This window comes from Onychostruthus taczanowskii, unplaced genomic scaffold (assembly GCF_017590055.1).
Source record: "Onychostruthus taczanowskii isolate IOZ18803 unplaced genomic scaffold, ASM1759005v1 scaffold53, whole genome shotgun sequence".
Lineage (NCBI taxonomy): Eukaryota > Metazoa > Chordata > Aves > Passeriformes > Passeridae > Onychostruthus > Onychostruthus taczanowskii.
In genome coordinates, this window is record NW_024502902.1 from 708,119 (window position 1) to 731,591 (window position 23,473).

The 23,473-nt window shown below is 43.1% G+C and overlaps 1 protein-coding gene across 1 annotated transcript in view; it reads right to left on the reverse strand.

The window, feature by feature from the left end:
• Window positions 1–1,817: 1,817 nt before the first annotated feature.
• PLBD1 (phospholipase B domain containing 1) overlaps window positions 1,818–23,473 on the reverse strand; it is a 44,162-nt gene continuing 22,506 nt past the window's right edge. Inside the window, exons 6-11 of the mRNA XM_041416833.1 lie at window positions 22,842–22,986; window positions 15,841–16,041; window positions 15,591–15,731; window positions 10,981–11,166; window positions 9,192–9,298; window positions 1,818–7,765 (exon numbers count right to left, since the gene is read on the reverse strand). Coding sequence (XP_041272767.1) covers window positions 7,598–7,765; window positions 9,192–9,298; window positions 10,981–11,166; window positions 15,591–15,731; window positions 15,841–16,041; window positions 22,842–22,986 — 948 coding nt within the window. The 3' untranslated portion in view covers window positions 1,818–7,597. The remainder of the gene's footprint in view (window positions 7,766–9,191; window positions 9,299–10,980; window positions 11,167–15,590; window positions 15,732–15,840; window positions 16,042–22,841; window positions 22,987–23,473) is intronic.

Consider the following 23,473-nt stretch of genomic DNA (forward strand, 5'->3'; position numbering starts at 1 on the left):
TGGCCTCCCCGTGTGCTTCTCTCTCCCATCACCTGCCTGCCTCTGCAGAAAGCAGACAGAGCCAGGGGCGTTTTAGAAACTGTTTTAGACACTGGCCTAAGCCTTGTGAATGATTGCAAATGTTTATAGGTGCTTTCATGATGCTTCTGAGCTGAGAAAAGAAGTTGGTGCATCTCCCCCGCTGTCACTGACACGTTAAACTTGCTTTTTGCAGAACAAAATTACAGCGCACTTGGACAAGAAAGTAGATGCAAAGATTGAATTTTGGCAATTTTCAGTTGCATTCCTACCCAGTAGAACCAAACAGTAGGTTCAGAGGGGAAAGATTTTTTTTAAATCCACTTCATCATATAGCAAAGGTATAGACTATGACATTTGCTCATTTCAATGCTCTCTTTCTCAAAACCAGCATATTGAAGTGTGAAGCAAAATTGAAGAAGTATCAGAGAAGTTAAATCCCCAAACAGGGCTGATGAAATATGCTAAGAGATGGGTTCTGCAGCTGCTGTTTGCTTGTTTAGAACCTTTACAGTGAACGAAATGGCACTGTAGATCTCTCTCTGGTTTACTGCACTACTTCATGTAGCTGGGAGTGTCACTTCTCTCAGGTGAGTTATGGATATTCTCTGTATGGAAACTTGCATTTTAAAGTGATTTTGGCAAGCAAAAATTCTGGCTAAATCCAAGTATCCTCAGAGAAGGTTCACACTGTGTATGAACAATGTGTGACCTTTCCTTTGAACTGCAATTGTCCTTGTATTTCTGGTGCTATTATCAAAAATTTTTCTGTGTTTAAGTAAATGTTCTGTTTGCTTATTTTAAGGAATAATTACTTAATAATGTATTTAGTCTGTTTGTGGAAATAGACTAAATTTTGGTCCTTATAAAGACAATTCTGTAATAGAGATTAGAAGAGGTCTTTCCAGTTGATGGCTGTCAGGTCCTTGGGCAATTTTTTGTTGATGTATCTTTGAGGTGGTACCAAAGAGCCTTTGGCTGTATCAGTAGTATGAAGTTTTACAGTTTGAAAGTTGAAATAAACATGAGGATACAACGTAGAACTTCATTTATTTAGTTGTGATTCCAGCCCAAACTATACGTGAGCTTTGTTATAGCTCGAGCTTCCATTTAGATATCTTGTTAGGTTTGTCTCCTTTGGGATAGGCAGGGGGTGCAAGTCCTGCAATAGAGTATTTTCTTTCCTCCAGTGGAGATACTAATAGGGACAGTGTGTCATTGGAGGTTTTGTGGGCTGCATCATTAGAGAAAGAAGATATACTTATTTACTAAAGATTTCATTCTTCCCTGAACTGACTGTAAAAACAGGCTTCTGTCTTAACAGATCCATTTCTGCTCTGTATGGCAGCAGTTCTGAGGTTTTGACAGGATTTTTTGAGACACCCTTGTTGACCAAAGACATCGCAGCTCTGGGGTGAACAATCACTTCCCTGTTGTTTCATCCCAGCAGGGATATTAAAGGTCAGATTTCAGTATCTTGAGCAAGTACTGGTGGAGAAGTGTGTGATAAAGCATGGCTTGACTTTAAGATGCCTGGTTTGGTGTGGAGACCTCCGAGGGAGCTGGTCCTTAAATCACTGATGCCCAAAGAGAGAACTATGCCAGTTTTGTGCAGTCACTGTCACTGTGGAGCAGATCTCTGCCGTGAGTTTGCTAACAAACACGAGTAGTGCTTAATTCCTTACCTCGTGGCAGTTTTCCCATGTAGTCCAATGGCTGATGGCTTTATTATCCTCGACCTCCCAGAAGGATTAAAACTATTGAAAAACTTTCTGCTAGCAACAATCAATCAGAAACAGTTTGTTTCTTTTACAGACTTTATTTGAAAGTATTACCAAAATATTTAGCAACATTCAGTACAGGTGTATTAATACTGTGCTTCTAGACTGGTCTCTTCATTAATGAAAAGTCTCAAATCACTGAAGCCTTCCAATAATCCACTTTTTAATACGCTAAAAATTTCTATATGGCTTTTAAGTGGAAGTGTTGAGTTTGGTTTCTTCTTTGCACTTAATGCAAAATTTCCATCTTTCAGTAGCTTGGTATAAAGTTGTTCCTGACTGTCTGAATTCTGTGATTCTGTGTTTTGCTGCTGCCTCTGGGTACATGACATTTCAGCAGTACCACGTTGGACTGAGTTGCCCATGTTTTAGCAAACACAGCGCTGACTACAGCTGTGTTTTCAATCCTCATTTACTTTTGGGTGTGTTTTAGGTTTAAATTGTTTTCTCTGTATATGGTACAAGGGCATCTGGATGTCCAGGTTGAAAGTAATTTGAGTTACTTCATCTACTTGGAGAGAAGTCCTGCTGTGGAGTGCTGATGGCAAAATGGCATTCTGCATTTCTCCTAGTTACAGCTTCACTGGCCTGTTTTATTGCAGTATGGCTAAAAAACTATTGGATACAAAAACATAAATGCTAGGAGGGGACAGACTGCAGCTATGGCATCTGTACTGTCTCCAGTGACAGCTTCAGAAAACACAAGGATGCAGATCTCTCAGCCTGTAATTATTTCCATGCTCTGAGCAGCTTCCCTATGCGTTGGACTGACGTTGCTCCTTGGAATTGTTTGTGCTGCCCTTGGCCGTGTTAGATCACTGAGCACAAGCACTGTGACACCCTTTCCCAAGGTTTTTAGCACAAGGCTGGAAAAACTCATGGTGTTCTCCCTATAAAATTAAGGGGTCTTACCTTCCTTAGAAAACAAAGGCAAAACCCCTCAGTCTTCGCTGGGACCACGACTCAGCTCAGTAGTGGGATCTGAACATCATTTTGTACTGTAACAGAAATAGCCACTTCAGCTCTTCCTTGATACTTAAGTCTTAAATGTACAGTAAATAAAACCCAATATTATATAAAGGGATGGGTCATGTCTGTTCCTGCTCCCAAGCCAGCCATTCCCCAGGACAAGTATTGCATACACTGTACACAATCAAGCTGTGATTCTGCCTTCTTATACACCCTTTGAGTATTCTCCTTTTGTCAAAAATATCTATGCAGATATTTTAAATAGAAGCTTGAGATATTAAATATATATTTTTTTAATTTGTTGATTTGGGTAGGGGTGGGCATTGTTTGAAAACACTGGAGGGAGAAGAGATTAAATGACACTAAGCCAGCCCTGCCATGCAGATCTATTCCCTTCCAAACACCTTCTGAGAGGAGAAGGAAAAAATTAAGGATAGCTAGGAGAAAGCAAATCAATGAATTTTCCTTTTCATCCCTTTTAAGTTAAAAAGCCATCTTTCTTTCTCATTGTCATTATGCAGGCTGAGCATTCTTTTCTTCTTTTATATACATATGCCTATATATATATATATGTATAGATGTGTGTATATATATTATACACACACATATATATATTTGTACTGCTGTCTTAAACTGATAGGGTGTTGCTGTATATAAGATAGCTGAGTAGTAGTTGTTCAGGGATTCCTGTTCAGCTTTAGTAATTTATTGGTTATCAGAAGTCAAATGTGCAGAATCCTTTGTTGGAAAATTCCAAATCTGATTTCTTGTTTTGTTTTGCAGCTGGACTTGTAAATACAAAAGAAAAAACATAGGACTGATTTAATGTCCACTGTAAACTGGGCAGTTGCCAGCTTTCCCCATTTTTGTATGTACTGTAGATTAGTGTGTGTCTGTGTTAACTGTTAGTGGGGTTTTGTCTGCCAAGCCTGGAATTTATACTTTGAAATAAAACTACTGGGTTTTTAACATTTTGAGTCATCTGTGCATTAGTTCCTGACATGGCAGGAGGCAACTCTCAAAAAAGAGCCCAGAGCCTGCTCCTCCTCTCCAGAGGTGTTGCCACTTTGCTCAGCCAACACTGAGCAGCAAGGCTTTGGCTCTTGGTCATTCCCAGGAAGTCAACTGCACGGTGCTACTCTCATAGAAGCAAAAAACCAAAGCAATGCTATAACTTCTGGAAAGTTGCCTTCCATGCATTTCTGCAAAGCATGGACAGAGAGAGTAAAGTGACCTGCACCCCAAAGTTGCCCCAGATGAATACACAAATGGAAATCCAGTTGCTGGTGCTGCTCTCCTTGCCCTCCAAGATGCCAGGCTCGACCTCTGAAGCAATGGTCATTCTTTGAGCAAGAGGCTTTGGACAAAGTCCTGGAGTTTTTCAGAGCACCCTTCAAGCATGAAGGCCCACTCAGCTGACCAGGAAGCAGCTGCTGTGCTGAGCACAAAGTGCACCACTCAGGTACAATGAAATCAGGATTAATAAATTATAAATAATTAATAATAGCATGTTTCAGTGCAGACATCATGAAGGGCTCTGCCCCCTCCACCCAGCTGCTTCAAGGGTAGAAGCCAGGAACAGCACCATGACAGATCTTGTGCAACTTGTTTGGGACCAATGAACAGCTGGACTAGAAGGCAGTCTGGGAAAATCTGCCTCTTGGACCCAACTCTGCTGCCAAATTGTTGAGAACTCAAAGTACTTAGAACATGGAGTTACTGACGTGACGACCCTGAGTTAGTGCTGAGCCTGTACTTCAAGGGCATATAATTCATTTGTAATGCTAATAATTAGTTTCCATGCACTTACTGAAATTTGCTTCAAGTCACTGACCAGAAGATGATGGACTCTTGCGAAGTGATGCCTCAGCACAATCCCACTTGAAAGTCCTGAGTTTCTCAAACTACCTATTTAAACTACAAGTATATGTACTGCACATAATGCAGAACCTATGTTTTATCATCAAATACAGCATAACTACTCTGCTCAAGCACTGCTTTAATTGCAGTTCCTGCTGAAGTAAAGCAAAGTGAGAATGTGAGCATGCAGAACACTCACTGTTTGCTGCAGAGTAGCTCTGCACACACTCCATGGTAGGTCTGGAAGGTGCTACAGTCCCAGAGCAAAGTCCATTTCTGCACACCACTGATGCTTTTACTAAGCAAACTGAAAAAACCCCAGAAGTCATCTGAGAAGCAAATCTGAGCCAGCAGCACAGCACCAGGACACTGCCAAAGGCGTGCTGTTGGTTTCTCCCTGAAGTACTGTACATCCTGACCTGGGCAGGCAGTGCTAAGATGTTACCCAGGTGTCTCCTGCCACAGAGAGAGGATGCTGTGACAGACTGTGGCCCCTGTTAGAGGTGAGGCTGTGCAGGGTCTGACCACTAGAACCAGGAGGGGCAAGTTTGCTACTGAATTTCAGAAAAGGGGGATGGTAAAGCATGTGAAAGCTTGTGTTTGATGTGACAATTCTGATGGTCCGGCTGAGAGGAGTCATTTCCTCTAGGCATTGACTGAAGAGTATTTTTTTATTATGGCAAGAGAGATCTATCACTACCACTTCCCACTATCTCCCCACCAACTAAGTCTCTCTTCAGACAAATCTGGAAACCTGAAGTTAAAGAGTCAGAAGCCAGAGGACTTGGAAAAACCTGAAAGCAGGATATGAAAAAGGCAGCAACTTCTGCCACAAATCGTCTGCTTAGAGCATACCTTCCTTTTTTTTATTCCAAGTGGCACCTGCAGAAGGAAATAAGATACTCAAAGAGACCTTTAAACTTCATGTAGCCATCTGTCAGTTCTTTTGCACCTGCCTACTGGGCCATGCAATGCTATCCAAGCCTCCTCTGGTCACCGATGCAGCTGTGCAGGGAAGAGGAGCTGGACCCGGCTGCTGTGGTCAGGACTGGCAGATCAGCCCTGGCTGGTCTGGCAACAAAGGAAGCACAAAGGACAGCACAGCAAGAGGAATGCAGTGGCCTTCAGCAGCACAACCAAAGGCAAAAAAATAACCAAAGTCACACAGATTGGAGTCCTAAGGCTCACAAGCTCCCACTGGTGTAAATACTTACAGAAAGGCACTCCCAAAAGAAGTGCTCTGATTTCCCACAACTCTGGGTTGGAGCACAAAACAGGTCATACCTCAGGGTAGGAGGCTCAAGGTGAGAGAAAGGCAGAGCTGCTATTTCCAGGCATATTGTCATGTCATGGGCACATCACAGGTGCCACGCAACTCCACTCCCTGCAGGTGGAAGCATCCAGCTGTGCCCTGGGTCAAGAACACTGTTCACTGCAGTAATCCACTGCCAGTTTCCTAGTCCCTGGGGACCAACTTTTAAACAGTACTTCTCTATTTGTATTTTTATATAAAACTGCGTGAAAAAGCAGTAAATAGATCCTGCAGTGTTGCTGTGTTGTCTAGGAGTGAAGTCAAGCCATCCTCCAGCCCCTCTGTGCTTCCTGTTTCAAACAAGCAGCTGATCCTTGGTCCTCTGCTTTCTGGCAGCTCAGATCCTTGCAGTGCTCTTCATGACCCAGATCCATTCCTTAAGTGTCCTCTTTAATGCCTGCTGCAGCCTGTTCAATCCAGGTCAGTTCAATCCAATCTGTGGCAGTGGTTCCACCACCACATGGAGAAGTCTGCACACAGCATCTCACACCTACCTCCTACCTCAGCAAACAAATCACTTCAGTCCCTTCATGAATTTTTCATCGTCAACAACAGCTTTGCTGTAACTTCTGGTTTCCCTCTTCCCTTGGCGAAAATCACCCTTACTGTGACAGCCAAATATTTAGCTAGAACCTCACCCAGTAACTTGTTCCCTTCCCCATCACACAAGCTAAATGCTAGAGGCTTCACTTGAACCTCAAACTGCTCATCATTCTTCACCTTCATAACACAAGGCAGTGCTGTGCGCTGTTTAGCTTGGACCGTCAAGGACATGAGGAAAGAGCTGTTTATTTTGTTTTACTTAATTACACATAGAACATCTAGCACAAAACAGCCTAGTGACTCAACTCCTTGGTGCAAACACAGGTAACTAAGAGTAATGTGCACAGCCCTGGCCCTCACAGCCATCTCACTGTCACATTCCCCTGCCACAGCTGAGAGCACAGGCAAAGATGGCACCCAGCAACTGCATGGGATGATCCAATCCAAGAGAGAGATCCCTTGTAAGAGATCCATTGCATCATATTTCTGTCCCTGCAGCCTGGGGTGGGGGCATTTCCAAAGCATCAGGCCACTTCCCTTTACCCTCTTTTGCAGCCTGACATTGCCCGCTGCTCTGGCCACACAAAGGAAGTCTTGACAGTGCCACTGAAAGTCACATCCTGTACAGAACAGACTGATCTGCCACAGAGAACACATGCTTGATGGGAAGCAACTTGCAGCACACTACTCAGACAAAAGGCAGACATCAAGCCAGCGCTGAGGTAAGGCCATCACGGCCCAAAGCAGCCACCTGGTTTGGCCCAGCCCTGGACACAGCTCCCATGTTGCTACTAGAAACTGATCACTCTCACCGGTGGCATTGCTCTTCACTCCTGCTCTGGGAACAGCTGTGATGCTCCCAGATCAACAGAAAGCTCTGTCACCTGCTTCTCATCAATCCTAGTCAGAGGAAGGGCCATCCAAACAGCTCAGAAGAAAGGAATGTGCTTTGGGCTGCAGCGAAGCAGCCGCTATCAGTACGAAGTGCCTAGCAGACAGGACATGGGAAGGCAGGTATAAGGCACGGGGATGTGGACACCCAGGTCGATTTATTACACAAGAAATAAATTTTCCATTAAAAAAAAAAATCCACTTGTGGATATTGACGCTGATTTCACAGGATGGGCCTCATGGTGACAAAATTGAAGTTGTATGACTCGGGCAGGCCCTGGTGCTGCGTGCGGTTGAAGCGTCTCCAGCTGAAGACCGGGAGACCGCCCTGCACCGGAGGGCCATTGATGGCGGAGGCGGTGAACGCTGCAGCCAGGCGGAAATCCGACACCTGGAACAAAGGACAGGAACCCGGAGAAAAGGGCAGCGTGAGGGTTGACACATCCCCATCCCAGACAGCAGGAACAGCTCACGGAGATTTGATAATAAGGTGAGGGAAGAGAGCAGAGGGAAACACGCACAGGCAGCAATTCCTCCCCTGTGCAGCAGCCAGTCACGCAGCAGCCAGTGCTGAAGGGCACCAGCAAACCACAAGCCCACACTTGCCCTCGCCAGGCTGAAAGAGCCAGAGCATCTGCCCTCAGGACAACCCTCCCTGATTTTATGGGGCTGCAGGAGGCGGATGAGGGGGTCTGCCCTAAGCTCTGCTGCATGTTGAGCACTTGGGCCATCCCCTGGGACACATCAGGGTAATTCGGGAATGGAGAAAGGCAGCACAGAGTTAATATTGCTACGCAGGCTCCTTCATTGTCTCCAAAGAGGTCCCAAGCCTGCTCCATTTTCCCAAACTCAGACACTAAATGTGTCAGTCGGGTTTATAACTAGAACAGGTTTGGCCTGTGCTCTGGGTTATTTCTTTCAATGCCCCTCTTAGGCTCCCTGTTCCACCTCCAGCCCAGCCCTTGCCTAACTGCTGGCTAAGGCACTGCCAGCTCTGGGACTCTCCCACTGCTGCCCACTGTAACACACTGGACACAGTGTGTTACAGTGGGCAGCAGTGGGAGAGTCCCACTGTAGCTGGCTGGACACAGCACTGGAGATATCAAAATAGCCTCCCCAGGCCCATCCTAGCAACCAAACTCGTAATCCAGAAATGCGGCAGGCTGGACCCCACAGGATAGAATACTGTACAAATTTCCAGCACAGCTGCTAACTTGGGCATTGCACTTCACAGTGAAAATATCATATAACCTGCCTAAAATAAATGCTGTTTTCTCCAGGACAGTGGGTCTAAGGATTTTCCCACATCCCCCTAAAATGCAAAGTGATCTTCACCAAACTTTTCAGAAAGCAGTTTTGCAGAGAGGTGGAGCCCCAGAGCAGGGTGGCTTACTGGAGAGCCAGGCTTCCTAAAGTGAGAATGCAACCCCTTTCCTGTGGGCTCTGGGCAGCACCCACAGAGTCCTAAAGAACAGGAGGCTGAGGTTGTACAACAGTCTCATTCCTTGAGTGATCTGAAGACTCGTTTCCTGCTGTAAGGCTTTGGGGTTTAACCCCTGAACACCACAAGCTCCCATGGATGTAGTTATTTCATACACCTCCCCCTGTATCCTGTGCCAGGACTGATGTCAGGGAAATGAGACTCTGCAGAGAATTCCCATCTGAGGAGGTGCCCAAGCACTGGGACAGCATGAAAAAAGGGAACAGACATGCCTGGCCATGCTTGCCCTGGTGCAGGGAAACATGCTACAGGTGTGACAGGAGGACAAACAGGCTGCAGCCAACATTCAGCAGATATTGAAATTAAGGTAATTTACCTTGGAGTCATAGCAGCCTGCAGGCACTGGTAAAGAAGGATTCAGGTCTTCCCGGCAGCAAATGGTGTTGCAAGGATTGTGTTCAGCATAAGGATCATGCTGATAGTCTGGGTGAAATGTGGAAAGGGCAGAAGACAAGAAAAACAGTCAGCCCCCTCACAAAAAGCTGATGCTAAGTACTGGAGCCACTAAAAACTGGGTGACTGCACTCTGTCACATTGCTTTTGTGCTTCTCCCTGGGTACCAGCTACAGGTCAGCACTCAAGACAGGACATTAAGTAGACAAGCTCCTAATTCAAGACCAGGATCCTGGTCTTGACCTGCATCCCAGGGGCACCACTGCCAACATCTAACCACAAATATCTGCAATTCCACCTGATGAAATTCCACATGACTAAAGCTTGTAGAAACTTTGTCAGGAGAGAAAAGCAGAAGAGAAAGGGAAGTGGCAGGTTGGGGGCGGGGAGGGGGGGAAAGAGATGGGGAAATGCAGCAGAGAGCCTTTGTTTTCCTGTTCTGGAATAAAATAAGTGTAAAGGAGCAAAACCTTTGAACACTCACTGCAGTAGCTGCAAGCCAGGAGGGGAAGGTGATGAGCTCAGCCTCTACGAGTATGCTGCTACTCACAGCCCAGACAGGAATGATACCCCACCCTGGGAGAGGCCTCCCAAACCTCAAGTCCAGTACTCAGCAAGCTCCCTATAATTGAGAATAAAAATATAGCATCTAAAGCTATCAGTACTTTGAGATGGGCTTAGCCAGAAGTTAATTAGGCTGGGTTTAATCCAGTTAAGGAGAGCCCTGTCAGGAAAAAACAACAGAGCATTACCTACTGTCCTTGTTCAACCCCTGCTGGCAGCTAAGTACCACACAACTGCTCATCCACATCCCTCCAAGCCCCACCCCTCATGGGATGGAGAGAAGAATTGGAAAAAGGTAAAAACCATAGGTTGAGATAACAACAATTTCAATAGATGAATTGTTAATAATAAAGATTAAAAAGGAGAGGGAAGGCAAGAGAAAAAAACTCTTAGAGAAAAAAGTGATTCACAATACAATTGCTCACCACCTGCTGACCAATGCAATGCCCATCCCTGAGCAGGGATCAGCCCCTTCCAGCCAATTCCCACAGCTAACACAATAAGCATGAGATTCAATGGTATGGAATATCCCTTTGGCCACTTCAGGTCAGATGTCCTGGCCATGCTCTGCCAGCTTCTTGTGCACCTGGCAGAGCATGGGAAACTGAAAAGTCCTTGACTTATCAACAACTAAAACATCAGTTTAAATAATACTTGAATTATCAACATTATTCTCATACTAAATCCAAAACAGAGTACTGTATCAACCACTAAGAAAATTAACTCCATGCCACCTGCAAAAGACCATTTGCCTGAGCATGGATGAAAACCTTAAGTTTTACACTAAATTCTCAGCTCTGATCATGTCTAACTGTTGCTTAGGATTTAGGGCTTTCAAGATTGACAGGCTGTAGATGTATTAGGTGGCAGCAGTCCATGAGGTCTCTTGGAGTACTCTCTCTTGGAGTCAGAAGCTTTCTGGAAAAGTCCGATAACAAGCCCAAGGGGCCTTGTTCTTGAAAGAGCAATTTTAGCCCAGTTTCCTACCTTCAAAGTAAGCCTGTGTTACCTTTTTGCTTGGTGTCTATTCTGCATTTAGGACAATATAACTGATCTGTATGTGAGGCTGCAGCTTCCCACTACAAACCAAGAAATAAAAGTAACACTGCTTATTAAGATCAGCTCCACAGCACACAAACATGTCTTACTGTTGTATCTCATGATGTACTTCATGCTTTCCAAGTTGGTCACCTTGCCCTGGTCTCGACGGAAGATTTTGGCTCTTGGAGCAAGCTCATAGGAGAAATCCATGCCGTACTTGACAACGTATGATGCATACCCACTGAGATTGTAAATCTTTTCATGGAAAGGGATATTGTATGAAGGCCAGTAACCTGCCAGAGACAAACCCCAATCTGTTAATCACTTGGAAAAGCTGGATGCTGCTCTTGCTTGTATCAGAAAAGAAAATAAATAATTGTCCATGTCGCATTGCCTCAGCAGCATGTCGAGGAACAACACAGAAAACTGGTTTGAACACAATAAGGCAACAGTCACTGGCATGACCAGGGTTGACTCCCAGCATAACACCACTGGAGACTGCGTACCCAGGCAACCCGCCCTCAGACTTCCAGCCTCAGGACTCATCCTGCAAAACAGCTGAGATCAGACTTGCAGGAGCCTGAACATGCAGCACGGCCACAGCCCTCTTGCACAGGTTTCCCTGCTGAACCTTAAAGGACTGCAAAATCATTCACCTCCACAGAACTTCACAGTGAGAGGCCTCAAGTCACTCTGGTTTTGCCTGCTTCCCATCTCACCAAAGCAGAACAACACGCCATGCTGAGATGTCAGGGAGGGACTGACACACACAAACACAGAGACCACAGGGCTACTCGGGCCGAGCAGGAGGCAGGCCAGCACACATATGCTTTGTGCAGTGGGGGTTGCACACAGCCATAAAGAAAGATGAGGGATTGCTGCACATTTGCCAGTAGCTGCCTTTGAAGGTTAAGAAGTGATTGATCAGCAGAGTAGAGCCTTGCTCTAACTTTTCCAAAAGCAATCCTGCATAAAACTGCCTGAAAGAAGACCACCGTGGAAAGCTCTTGTAAAGAGCCAGGAGACCTTCCAGGGCAGAATCTGGGTACAGGAAGTCCTTGAATATATAAGAATAGATAACTATACCTGAAATTTAATTTTATTTTTAGCAGCAAGTATATAACATGAGCTAGGCCCAAGAGTAGCATCCTTTCAAGATGTCTCCAAAGCACTAACATTCCCTGTTGTTCATTCTCAAATCACACACATCAGGATTTGGCTTAGAGATTTACTATCCAGGCACTGATAAATGCAGGCCTCCACATATTAAGATCAGTCCAGCACAGTGTGAGGAGTCTGGTGTAAGAGGCTCAAGAAAATCAACTGGAACTCACTGGGAGTAATACACACAAATATAAACAAAACTTCCTGAAGGATATGCAGACAGGATAAGCAGTGGAGCACTGTCTGATTGGAGGCCTCACCAGCTTGGGTCCTGCATAGGATAGGGAAGACAGGGTATTCCTGTCTGCTGGCATTTGCTTACGTGACCCAGAGCCTACCTGAAGGAAACAGGCTGTGTACAGGCTGTGTTGTAATACAGGCGTCCTCCAGAAATGAGCAACTTGCCAGCCTCTAACAATGCAGGCCGGAGGACACGGATACATCAGCTTCCAAACCAGTAAGGTTTAGCTGTGATTCAAAAAGGTGCTATTGTCTCACATGAACACAGTGCATACAGATGACCCCTTTCTCCCACCTGGAAAAACTTCTTGTTAAAATTGCTAAAACAGAGGACGCTATTAAAGTTCTCCTCCAGCAAGAGCTCTTCTGTGTCTCAGAATCTGCAAGACTGCAAATCCCATGCAAAGAGTGCAGCAGTCAACCTAAGCCAGGCTTTACCCAAAGGCTGCTATAAGCCAGTGAAACCTGGCAGGGTGCACAGTGACAAAAAACAAGTCAAAAGAGACTGTGAAGTTGAAAGGAAGGGATGACATGAAGACAGCAAAAAATTCCTGAATCAAAATGTTTTCCTTCTCTGCATTTAGAGAGCAAAAGGTACCAGCAATATGGAGAGACAGAGCAGTAAGAATATTGCATACATGGAAGACAGTCAGACCCCAGGTTTTGCTCTGATGTGTTGCTTTTGATAGATTACTCATTCATCATCAAGAAACATGAACTGTAGCTTATTCCTGTGACCTATTCCTTCACCTGAGACAGTGTTGCCCTCCCTCACCTCCTCTAAAGGATTTCTGAGTTTTCTTTGTCAATATACTGAAAGTACCTGGACATCTTTGCCTGGAAAGGGCAACATAAGAGATTCCTGTTACTGAGAACTCATCTGCACTGCCCTACAGAACGACAGGAGCCATAAAGAAAAAAATAAATCTTTCCATTTTCAAACCTGTGTAAGGAAATGCTTAATTTTTCCTGAGTACAAGGTTTACTACAGCAATACCTGCCTTTGTTCACCTAAGATTTCAATTCTCATTCTCTAGGTTTATGCTTCAAAGAGACTTAAAAAGCAAATGCTGGTGGGCAAACTCACTCTGACCAAACTAATGTGCCCAAAGTTCATTATCTTGGGACACCTGCTACATGGCAATGATGGCGCGTGCCAGGGTCAGCTATTCTACAAAGATTTTAAGCCAGCATTGCTCTTGAGAGAGATAAACTTCCTTCACCTGAGCTGCTCCAAGCACCTGGGAACAGGGCAGGGACTTTGATGAGACTTGTCTGGTGTCCTGCATGGCATGGAGGAGTTCAGATCTGCTACTTACAGCAGCTCAGCAGCTGAAGTCTCCAAAACTGCACTTTGGCAGGGCTTAGCTCACCCTGTGTGTTGAAGGCTGTCCTCCTAACATTTAAAGTCCCAGAGACTGACTGCTCTGTTATCCAATATGCACAAGGTACACTTAGATATCTGGGAAAAGACATACTGTAGGTATGAAGTAATGTGTAACCTCTAATACATGCCACCACTTTTGAGAACAAAGCAGCTACGACGTCTCAGAGGGAAGAAGTGGTCACTGTGTGCCCAAGCCCAGGAGTTGGGCTCAGTCCTACAGAGAATGCCACACAGCTGCTTCAAAATCATTGCTGAAAAGGAACTCAAGGTACCTGCCAAGCCTGGCCTCTCTGCACAGGTTTAGCACTGCCATGATGGGGCTGCAATGTTTCCAGTGCCAGAGCATCTCTATCAACTTCTTTGTATGCACCCCAAGCACAATACAGCATTGAGAAGCCCAGGGCAAAAGAAGCCAAAAGAGACTGACAATTTTGCAATGCCTGGAATAAGCCAGAACTTTCCAAGAAGCTAGACACAAGGAAAAATTTCAAAGAGAATCAACCCCAGCTGCTAACACAGACAAATTTCCTATCATTTTGATGATGAGCAATTCATCAATTTATCCCCTCAGCATGTGATTAGGGGAAGGAGCACAAAGCTTTAGACACACTTAAGGCTCAGGCTTTTTTGTTGATGATGTAAGTGTCTAGTAAACTCTTGAGAATTAAACCTGACAGTGAGTGTTCTGCTTGACCAAGATTTTTGTTTGTTTTCCATCAAGTTCTTGCTAGTTTTGCTAAGGAATTAAAGCACCTTTTAAAAAGCAAATATTTATCAGAAAACAGAGATCCAGAAAAGTTCAGGAGATGAATTTAACATAGAACTTCTTTGGTATTTGTAAGAGCCTGAGATTGAGATGCGGGACTCCAGGTGGCTCTTCCAAATGCAGTTTATTACATCCAAGGTGTTACAGCAGTCCAGGGTCGTGGGCGACAGAGCCTGTGCCTACAGCTGTCAGCTGCATCTGCAGGCAGGCCTGGAGACCCCGAGTTTAGGTTACAAATGCATTATATACTTTTCTTTACTGAGCATCTTAATACAATAGAACCAATCTATACCTTAGCTTTTATCTATAGCCTATCACAACTACTATAATTACCATATTCATGTTACTATTCTCCAATCACTAAAAGTTAGTACATTACAGTTTAAGCTAGAAGTTGTTTTTCAGTTTTCTTGCAGTGGAAAATTCTGAGACCTTTTTTCTACTTGCAACATTTGCTGACTTGTTTGCCTGTGCTATCTTTCTGCTTGGTAAAAACATCTTCTTGTTTGAGGTGGGTTTATCCTTTGCTCTAAGTCATAAAAACCCCCTTCTAACTAACATACCCTTTGCCTCCTTGGTTATCCAGTGAGACTGGCTCAGCAATTCTTTTCTTCTATATCAAAATTTACTTCCATCTCTATTCCTTCCTCAGCTTCTACATTCAAAAATCTTTCTGTCAAGCATACATATTTGTGAGACTTTCTTGTCAAACTTTCATCCTTCCCAACAGGTATTCAAAATTTCAGCTTCTTGCAGGGTGATTCACTCAACAATCATTTTGAGTAGCCCACAGCATCACAGTTATTTAGTACAGTCCCAAACAGATCTCACATTTTCCCTCATTGGTCTCTACAACAGGGCAAAATAATACCAGAAAAAAAGGCAAGGATGCAGATAAGCGCAGAGACAAAGTCTACTTTCCCCTCCTCTGCTTCGAGGAGACACAGATGCTCACTGCATTGCTGCCACAGCATACCAGGTAAATCAATAGATTGCTACAGAGGGATGCTCCTGCAGAGCTGAGGGTTGCTCACACAAGGCTTCCTTACTTTAAACTCAGGACTAGTATTCAACAAACCCTTCCCTGGTATAAAACACAATTCTCAGTTGGCATAAAGAGTTGGTTTTCCTAAGCCAGTAACTACTATAGGAGCTATTACCTTTCCGGAGAACATTTGTTTGATCAGAATACTCCACAAGGGTTGGGATCTGCTCAACAATGTACAATGCACCATCATCAAGGCTCCTCTGCAGCTTGACCTTCTTCAGGTCTAGAACCATGTACTGATTGTTGTAGGTTCCTGGGTATGAGAACAGAGAGAGTTACATGTCCTGCCAAGGGAAGGAAACAAGTACAGAGGTAGAGGGAACACATCTTTTTTCCTAAGACGCATATGAAGGTGTACTTACCAGAGTTGCACTTTGAGAAGGTCTCTGCCCAAGTTTTGCCATCATTTGCCATCATGTTGGCAATGCGGACCCTCTGCCAAGCTAACAGGGATTCAGGCACCACTTGCTTAATGAGGGTTTCATTGAAAACACTGTTGGTAGTCTGCAACATGACCAATCCACTGCCCAGTATATAAAAGTCATCCAGGGACACCAAAAAGCCTTGAAAAGCAATGACACAAACCTTGTTATCTTTGTGAGCCTTTGATATACTCAACAAAACAGGAGATAAGTCATGAGGATATAGATGAGTCAATGTGTGTGTGAAGTCAAACCGTACAAAGGTTAAAGATGAGGCAGTAACTTCTGCAAGGGCTTTGGGCCCACCTGTCAACACAGTTTGAAATGAGAAACCTAATTTTTTGTCTAAAGCATCTGCTTTGTGTTTGTATGCCAAGCCTGGAAGTGCAGAAGCTTCTCCATACATCAACCTATGTCTTATGCTAAGGATTACATACCCTAAATGCCTGTCAAGTGTTTGTTTCTAACAAAGAAGTGAACTAAAAAAATATAAAAATTCAACAATGAAAACCAAAGCAAAGTACAAACTCCACAAAAACAGTTTCATCAACCAGTATCAGTTTTAGATTTTTACTCTGTAAAGACAACATAAATTAATTTAATTAATTTGAATTAATCCCCTTAATTAACTCATTCTGTATTAAATCAAGCAGAAAAATCTTCCTTCTAGTTTAGTCTTTTCCTGTTTAAGGTATCTTAAAAGCATCTCCAAGACACAAGCACCTTCTAAATCATAAACCACATCCTGAATATGAGAAGCTCTACCTACTTCCTCTTCCTGACATTGTCACAGGGGTTTTTTATTCCTGCCAGCTCTGCAAAGTCAATACAGTGATGGATCTGTGGGTAGGATTCCCTTCCAGGTTACATGCCAACAGAAGTGCAAGGTCCATTTGCAAACCCTTTGCCAGGAGGTGGCATGCAGAGCTGCAAAGGTCAGCTATATGCCTTGGATAGTATGGGGACTACTTGTAGAGCAGAAATAACTTGGCCTTTAGATTACTCAGCAGATATGTGGCTGCCAGGTTGGGGAAGAAAGGTTGTTAACTGAGCTGGTCATGGGGAAGTCGTACAGAACCTAAACTCTTGTTATGAAGTTTTTAATAGCATCAGTCTTCAAAGACTACAAAATGCTAAAATGCTGTGCTGTACCATAATAGTTTAGCTCCTCTAGGAAACCTTCCACAGCAAACTTTATTAAAACAATCTGCAAAGGTCACCAAACTATGACAGCAAGAAAGACAACCCAGCTCTGCCTCCTACTTCTGGGCTTTTAACAAAAGGCAGACCATCTTTTGAACTTGAAATTTCATCTCTAAAAACTTAGGCAATGTTTAAGGGCTCTGGTTCAGCAAAATTTCTTTGAAGAAGCAAGTTCTCAAATTAGAACAGATCCAGGAAAATACACTGTGTAGACATCTGTGCTCTAAAAAGGTATCAGTATAGAATAGACTGAGCACTCTGGCATCTGGTAATACTCACGAAGAGAGACACAATACATTATATACCTTATCAGCAGAGATCTCCCTCAAATAAGTAAGGAGAAGAGAAACACCCTAAACTTGGCTCTGCCAGTCTATTTTATACAAGGACTTGGGATACTCTAGCAATAACCTGCAACACAACAAGTCAAGTGGTGCTTGCCCAGACACAGCCAATAATTGAAATTGTTAAAACAATTGTGATGTGAATTGAGCATCAATTCTTGTGAATCACAATGCCAAGTGTCCTACTTCAAAACAAAGCAAGTAATTTCTCTCTTCAATTTCAATCAACAGCTGAGATAGAACAGAAAAGCTTGACTCAAAACAAGTGTTAACACAAGGAATGATGCTGAATTAACTGAAGGTTGAACTCTGTAATTCAAATAAAGTGCAAAGTTCAGCTAAGCTGAAAAGAATGGGATTTTCTTCTGGGCCTTAGTATTTACCAAGTTTTATCCTGCAATGTTTTATAACACAACATGCCCTCCATGATACACCATTACTAATAATAATGGTAACGGCCTAATAATTCCAAGATGGCATACCCCACTTTGATTTTAGGCATGGGCAACTCTGAAACAAAGGGAAGCTAAAACACAAGCAACAGGCTACCCATGGTGAAGACATCCAGAAAAATAAAACCTGGGTAGAGAAGTCTAGAGATATCAGCAGATGTTTTATGTCCTCTTGAGCCATTCTTCTAAGTGTGTATGAGAATCTGTTGTAATTGAAGGTGTTACCTCACTGTAGGCTTCTTCTATGTTTTTCCTGTAAAACCATATCTGCAAACCCACCTCCCATTTTTGTTAGGAACACTCAGTCAAATTTGTTTTGTTTTACTGTTTCTTGGATTTTTTTTAACCCCTCCCTCCAATGTACCTGACAACTCTATAGAGAAACAAGCAAAACTACTTCTGATTGCATTTTCTGGATCTGACCCATTTAGATTTAGTTTCCAAATGCCATTGGAAAGCAGAAGTTTCCAGAATATAGTTTCACTCACCTTGACATTAATCAGCCAAGCAAAGCAAAGCATTTTTTGCAATCTGTGCCACAGTGTTCTCCAGAAAGTCAGCACATCAAAGAGCATGTGAGTGGCAGCACGTTCCTGGCTACTACTGCTCTGAAAGAGGTAGACTGCTGCTTTCTGAACCAGACAGCATCAGCTTTTTTGGTGCTTTAAAAGGTCACTGTGCTCTTTCAAGTGCAGCAAGGGTCAGCTTTACAGAAAGAAGTCAAAGACTAGAAGTCAAAGCTATGAGGTCTAGCCCACCTCTCAGGGATGGGAGTAGCTCCTGGCTGAGATGCCCAGTGCTCTGGTGTATAAGCACATTTGAATATGGGAAAATAAAGGTATTCTCCAGATCATCAGACAACCAGCAGTTGCTTCTCATGTCAAGACTGAGCGCCCATCAGCTGCCTCCCTTCCACATGCACATCTCTCCTAGGCAATAAGAGATATCACCCACCACACTATAGCTCTGGTTTCATCTCCAAAGCTCACCACACCTTCCTTTCCTTCTCTCCAGGTTTTAAACAGATGCTGGAGGAAGCAGGAAATGGTCTGGGAATGCCTCATGAGCAAGGTATTCCTGAGAACAAAGGCTACCACCTTTTCCATGGTTTGTTCCTCCCAGCTCTTCCTCAAGCTGTGGGGAAGGATTATGCTGCACTAACACCAGATTACTTCAAAGCAAGAGACACAAACTACCTCTCTCCTGCATTAGCATGGATGGATGGGTGGATAGATAGATATGTATATGACATGTATAGTCATCCATCAAGACAACTTGTGCCATCTTAATCCCATATCACCGCCTAACTCAACCAAGAAAGATCCCAATAGAAAGGTACAAGTATAAGTCTTCAGCTGCCCTTCTTCAGCTGTTTTTGTTTAAGCTGCTAAAATCAAATTAACATACTTTAGAAGACCATGGCTCAGCACAGAGAAGGTAGTTCACTATCCAAACCAGAGTGCTTACTCAAAATGGCACATTCCTGTTCTCAAATGGAGTTCAAAAGAGCTCAATCCAAATGGATTAAAATCCTGGAAGCTGTAACCCCCCTGCTATCCAAAGAAAATCATAAATTTTATCAGTTAGTTTGGCTCATTTCTTTGAATGCCTCAATGGGCAGTGTAAAGAATTGACTGGAGGTGGGGAGGGAAAGGGGCACAGAGGGAGGAGAGGTGCAGGTTCCTGTCTGATCCACCACTAGATATGTGGCACAAAACAAAGAACCTACCTTGTCTCTATCATCACTTCCTTACTCCCTCACATGAGCACAGCTTCATTCAACATTTGTGAGGAACAAGAACATTCTCTGTACAATTTCAGTTCTCTCCGCTATGCATTGATTCACAAGCCACAGGAAGTACTCATGTCCAGAGCTTGAAGAAGACAATGAAGCTCAAGCTTTCAATTCAGAGACATTCCTCCTGTCCAAAGGTTCACAGAACTGTCCTACGTGCAGCTCTGCAGACTAAGACTATGAGCAGAGTTCAAGTGAGAATTAAGGTGAGTTAAGTGTGGAAATGAGCAGCAAGTAAAGAAATCATTCTACAAAAACAGAGATTACAACTCCCATTAATTCCCATTTGACTGTGCCTCTGCAGGACTACTGCTGCTCTGAAGGGGAGAAAGCAGCACAGAAGATATACTGTTAACAATTGAACTCGGTGGCAGAACACTGAAAACTGCTGGGGAAGCTGGGATGGACTCTGTAATTCCTGCCTGTCCTCCTACCTGCTCACTCACAACATGAGCAAAGAAGTGCAAGAAGTACATCCAGCTGTACCACAATGCACACCCTAACACAAATCATGGTTAGTCAATAGCCTCAGAACCTCTAAACTGAGTCACAGCAAGTACTAATTTTTGCAATCTAGTAGCCTGTCTTTTGAAATTCAGTAAATAAAAAAATAATATGGATAATTTTACTCTGTGAGTAAAATTATCCAGGAGAAATCATGGATTTGGCACATTCCTTCTCAGAAGACAAATGACCTCTTAACATTTTCTGACACACCTTTTAGACAGCAGCATAGTTTTACTTCATATCCTATCTTACTGGATGACAAAAATCTTTGAATAACTCAGTTAAGTGTCGCTGGAGGCCTACAAGGGTGCCTGTTTTTTAGTGCTCTCTGTTTCCTCCAGAGTTAATAGTAATATGTCCATAGGACCATGCTACTGTTCAGGAGAAATTACTAGGCTGGCCTTTCTTACTGGTTCTTATGTCTGTGAGGACAGAGACCAAAAGCAGGAACATTTATGCAAGGAGACATTACAATTGTCAGGTTGAACCATGGCCAGGAGCTGCAGATTCCAGAGTCAGATCCTGCTCTGAAAATATCTATCATAACATTGAGCAGAGGAATTTGGCAGTTGCCTCCTTCCTACGTGATGTCCCTGGAGCATTACTAGGCCAGTGCTTACTCATGCCATGGAAAACTGCAAGTCTGTGAACTACACCCACAGCTAATGCAATTTGCTGCAGTCAATGGACCATGCTTGTCCAGTGCTTGTGACAGCACCCTGTAATCAGTGAGCACCCTCAGCATACCACAGACCTCTCAAATGTCACTGTAGCCATGGGAACTATGCTTTGCAACAGTTCTCACTCATTCTGTTGGTAGAAGTACACCTTCCAACATTACTATGCCAGAGTCCACACGGCAGTAGGAGGCTTTAAAATGAGCCATCTCTACAGATATCAGCACTCTCAGGGAAGCACACTGGGATTTTGTACACCAATGAACAGACCCCAACCATTTCAGCAAAGTAGTAGCTGATTTTCAGGTATCCCGCAACACGCTACGCTTTACCAGACTCATAAAAACAGAATATTTTTATTTCCTTATACAAAGAATCCACAAAAGGGGCCACTGTAAGACATCACCACAGACATCCACTAAAAATAAAATAATAAATGTTCTGTCTGGCTGATTTTGATCCGCAATTTTGAATCTGCAGCACAATGCAGCATACAACAGTTGCTAAATAGAGCCACATTCTTGTCAAGGGTAGTGCTATCATCAGTATTTCAGCTGAGAGATATGAGAGCCAGAATAACCTCATGAACATTCACGTGATCAACAGAGCTCAGAAACCTTTGCTTTCAACCAAATTACAGGCTTGGCAAAATTCCTTGCAACAAGCAAGTGAAATTCCTTCAAGGCAATGGCAGATAACCCAAGCTCTTGAAAGGCTTTACACTTAAGAGACATTCAGACTACCTCTATCCCATCCTCAAATTAAAAATCTCAGTTGTCAGAAAATGCTGCATTCCTGAGAAGGGTCACTGAGGAGGGCCAGACCCCCACAGAAAAAGGCTTGTTTTCAATGTGAAATTAATGCAACTGCTTTTCAAAACATTCTCCCAGTCACAGTCTTAGGAGCCCCTGCCATGAAGAACCCTTGCCCTTACAGTAAGACACCATTACTCAACAAAGCATATTTTGGAACCATCAGCCAACAAAATTTCATGAGAATGAGATAGTCTCCTATGGTACTTACTTAATTTAAAATATTTTATGAAGATTCTTGACTGTTTAGGTATTTTTGAACTTGAAATTTCACCTCTAAAAACTTATGCAATGTCAGCTCTAAGAGGGAATTACAGATTTGCTTTGGTTTTTCACGTTCCCATTTCTTGGTGCTATTCTGTACCAAGAGCACATATTTTGCTACTCAAAACATTATTTGCTGGCGATTTCTAACATTTGGCCTAATCTCCCCAAAAGAGACTCTTAATATTTTGGCTGGCTATATTATTAACACACCAAATAAGCATTAAAACATACTCTCCTCTGCAACAGCTTATAGAGAAGCTAGAAAGGAAGATGTCGGGGGTGGGGGGAAAGAAAAAAAAAAAAAAAAAAAAAAAAACCCCCCAAAAAAAAAAAAAAAAAAAAACAAAAAAAAAAAAAAAAAAAAAAAAACCACCCAAACAAACAAAACAAAACAACTGAAGGCTCCTGAACCCAACATCAAAGAAGCTGATACACTTTCAAACAGCAAGTGTTTGATATTCAGTAATAATCCCATTACAGCAGGAGTCATGTCACAGTGGTAAACAGAAGCACTCAAAATTGTTGTTACCAAACATGTGAATGCTACAGGCATGGTGAGGAGGAGTTCAGCACTTGAGATGACTGCAGACTACACAAGCAGAATTCAAAGCAGCACGTTTGTGCCAGAGGTAAAATATTTAACCAATACTATTCAGAGCACTGAAGGTGATTAATCAACTACAAAAGACAATGACAACAGTATCATGTTCAAGACAGAAAATTCAAGCTGTCATTTTGTCCTCTTGGTTGCTAAAAGTTCTAAGGTAGACTGAAGCCAATGCTCGTTGTGTTACCATCCTTTTCACAGGCAGGACAGCTACAAGACAGTAAAGTGGTCCATGCCAAATTGACTATCTACATAGTTTTGGTTTTCTTGACTTTACCTGGATAACTACTGAATGAGACACGGCCAGTGCTGGTGTATGGATCAACTATATTGAAGTTCCAATGCTTATATATTCTCAGTGTGGCTGCATAAGTAAACCAGCTGGAATGGGCAAAATATATATTCTCATATCCAGGTAGAACCTGGAATACAGAAGCAGAAAGATTAATGATTTCAGACCTCATGACATTCTGCATGTTTTCTACTTGACAGAAACTGGGAGAACTACTTGTTTTAAGTAGTTTGATTAATTGCATTATTGAAGAAAGAGCAGATTATTATGCTTTTAGCTGTGTACTAAATGAATTTCTGAAACCTCCTGAAACAATTTCTGCCCATGTGTTGTTTTCAAAATAAAACATTGTGGGATTATTTGGGATACCTGCATCACATGGTATAGGTTTTCCCCCAGTTTCATTCGGAGTATTTCTATTCACACATTCAAATCAGATCTTTTCAAACATATCCAACATCAATTTAAAACATGCTGATCTGTGAGAATTCCTCTGGTTCATTTTGAGGTGAAGTACAGAAGCAAATGCAAGTAAATTTAATTTGAAAAGGTAAATATATATATTGAGGGTACATATCTTCAAAATATTTCCCTGGTTCTACGATTTGTTGTGAGCT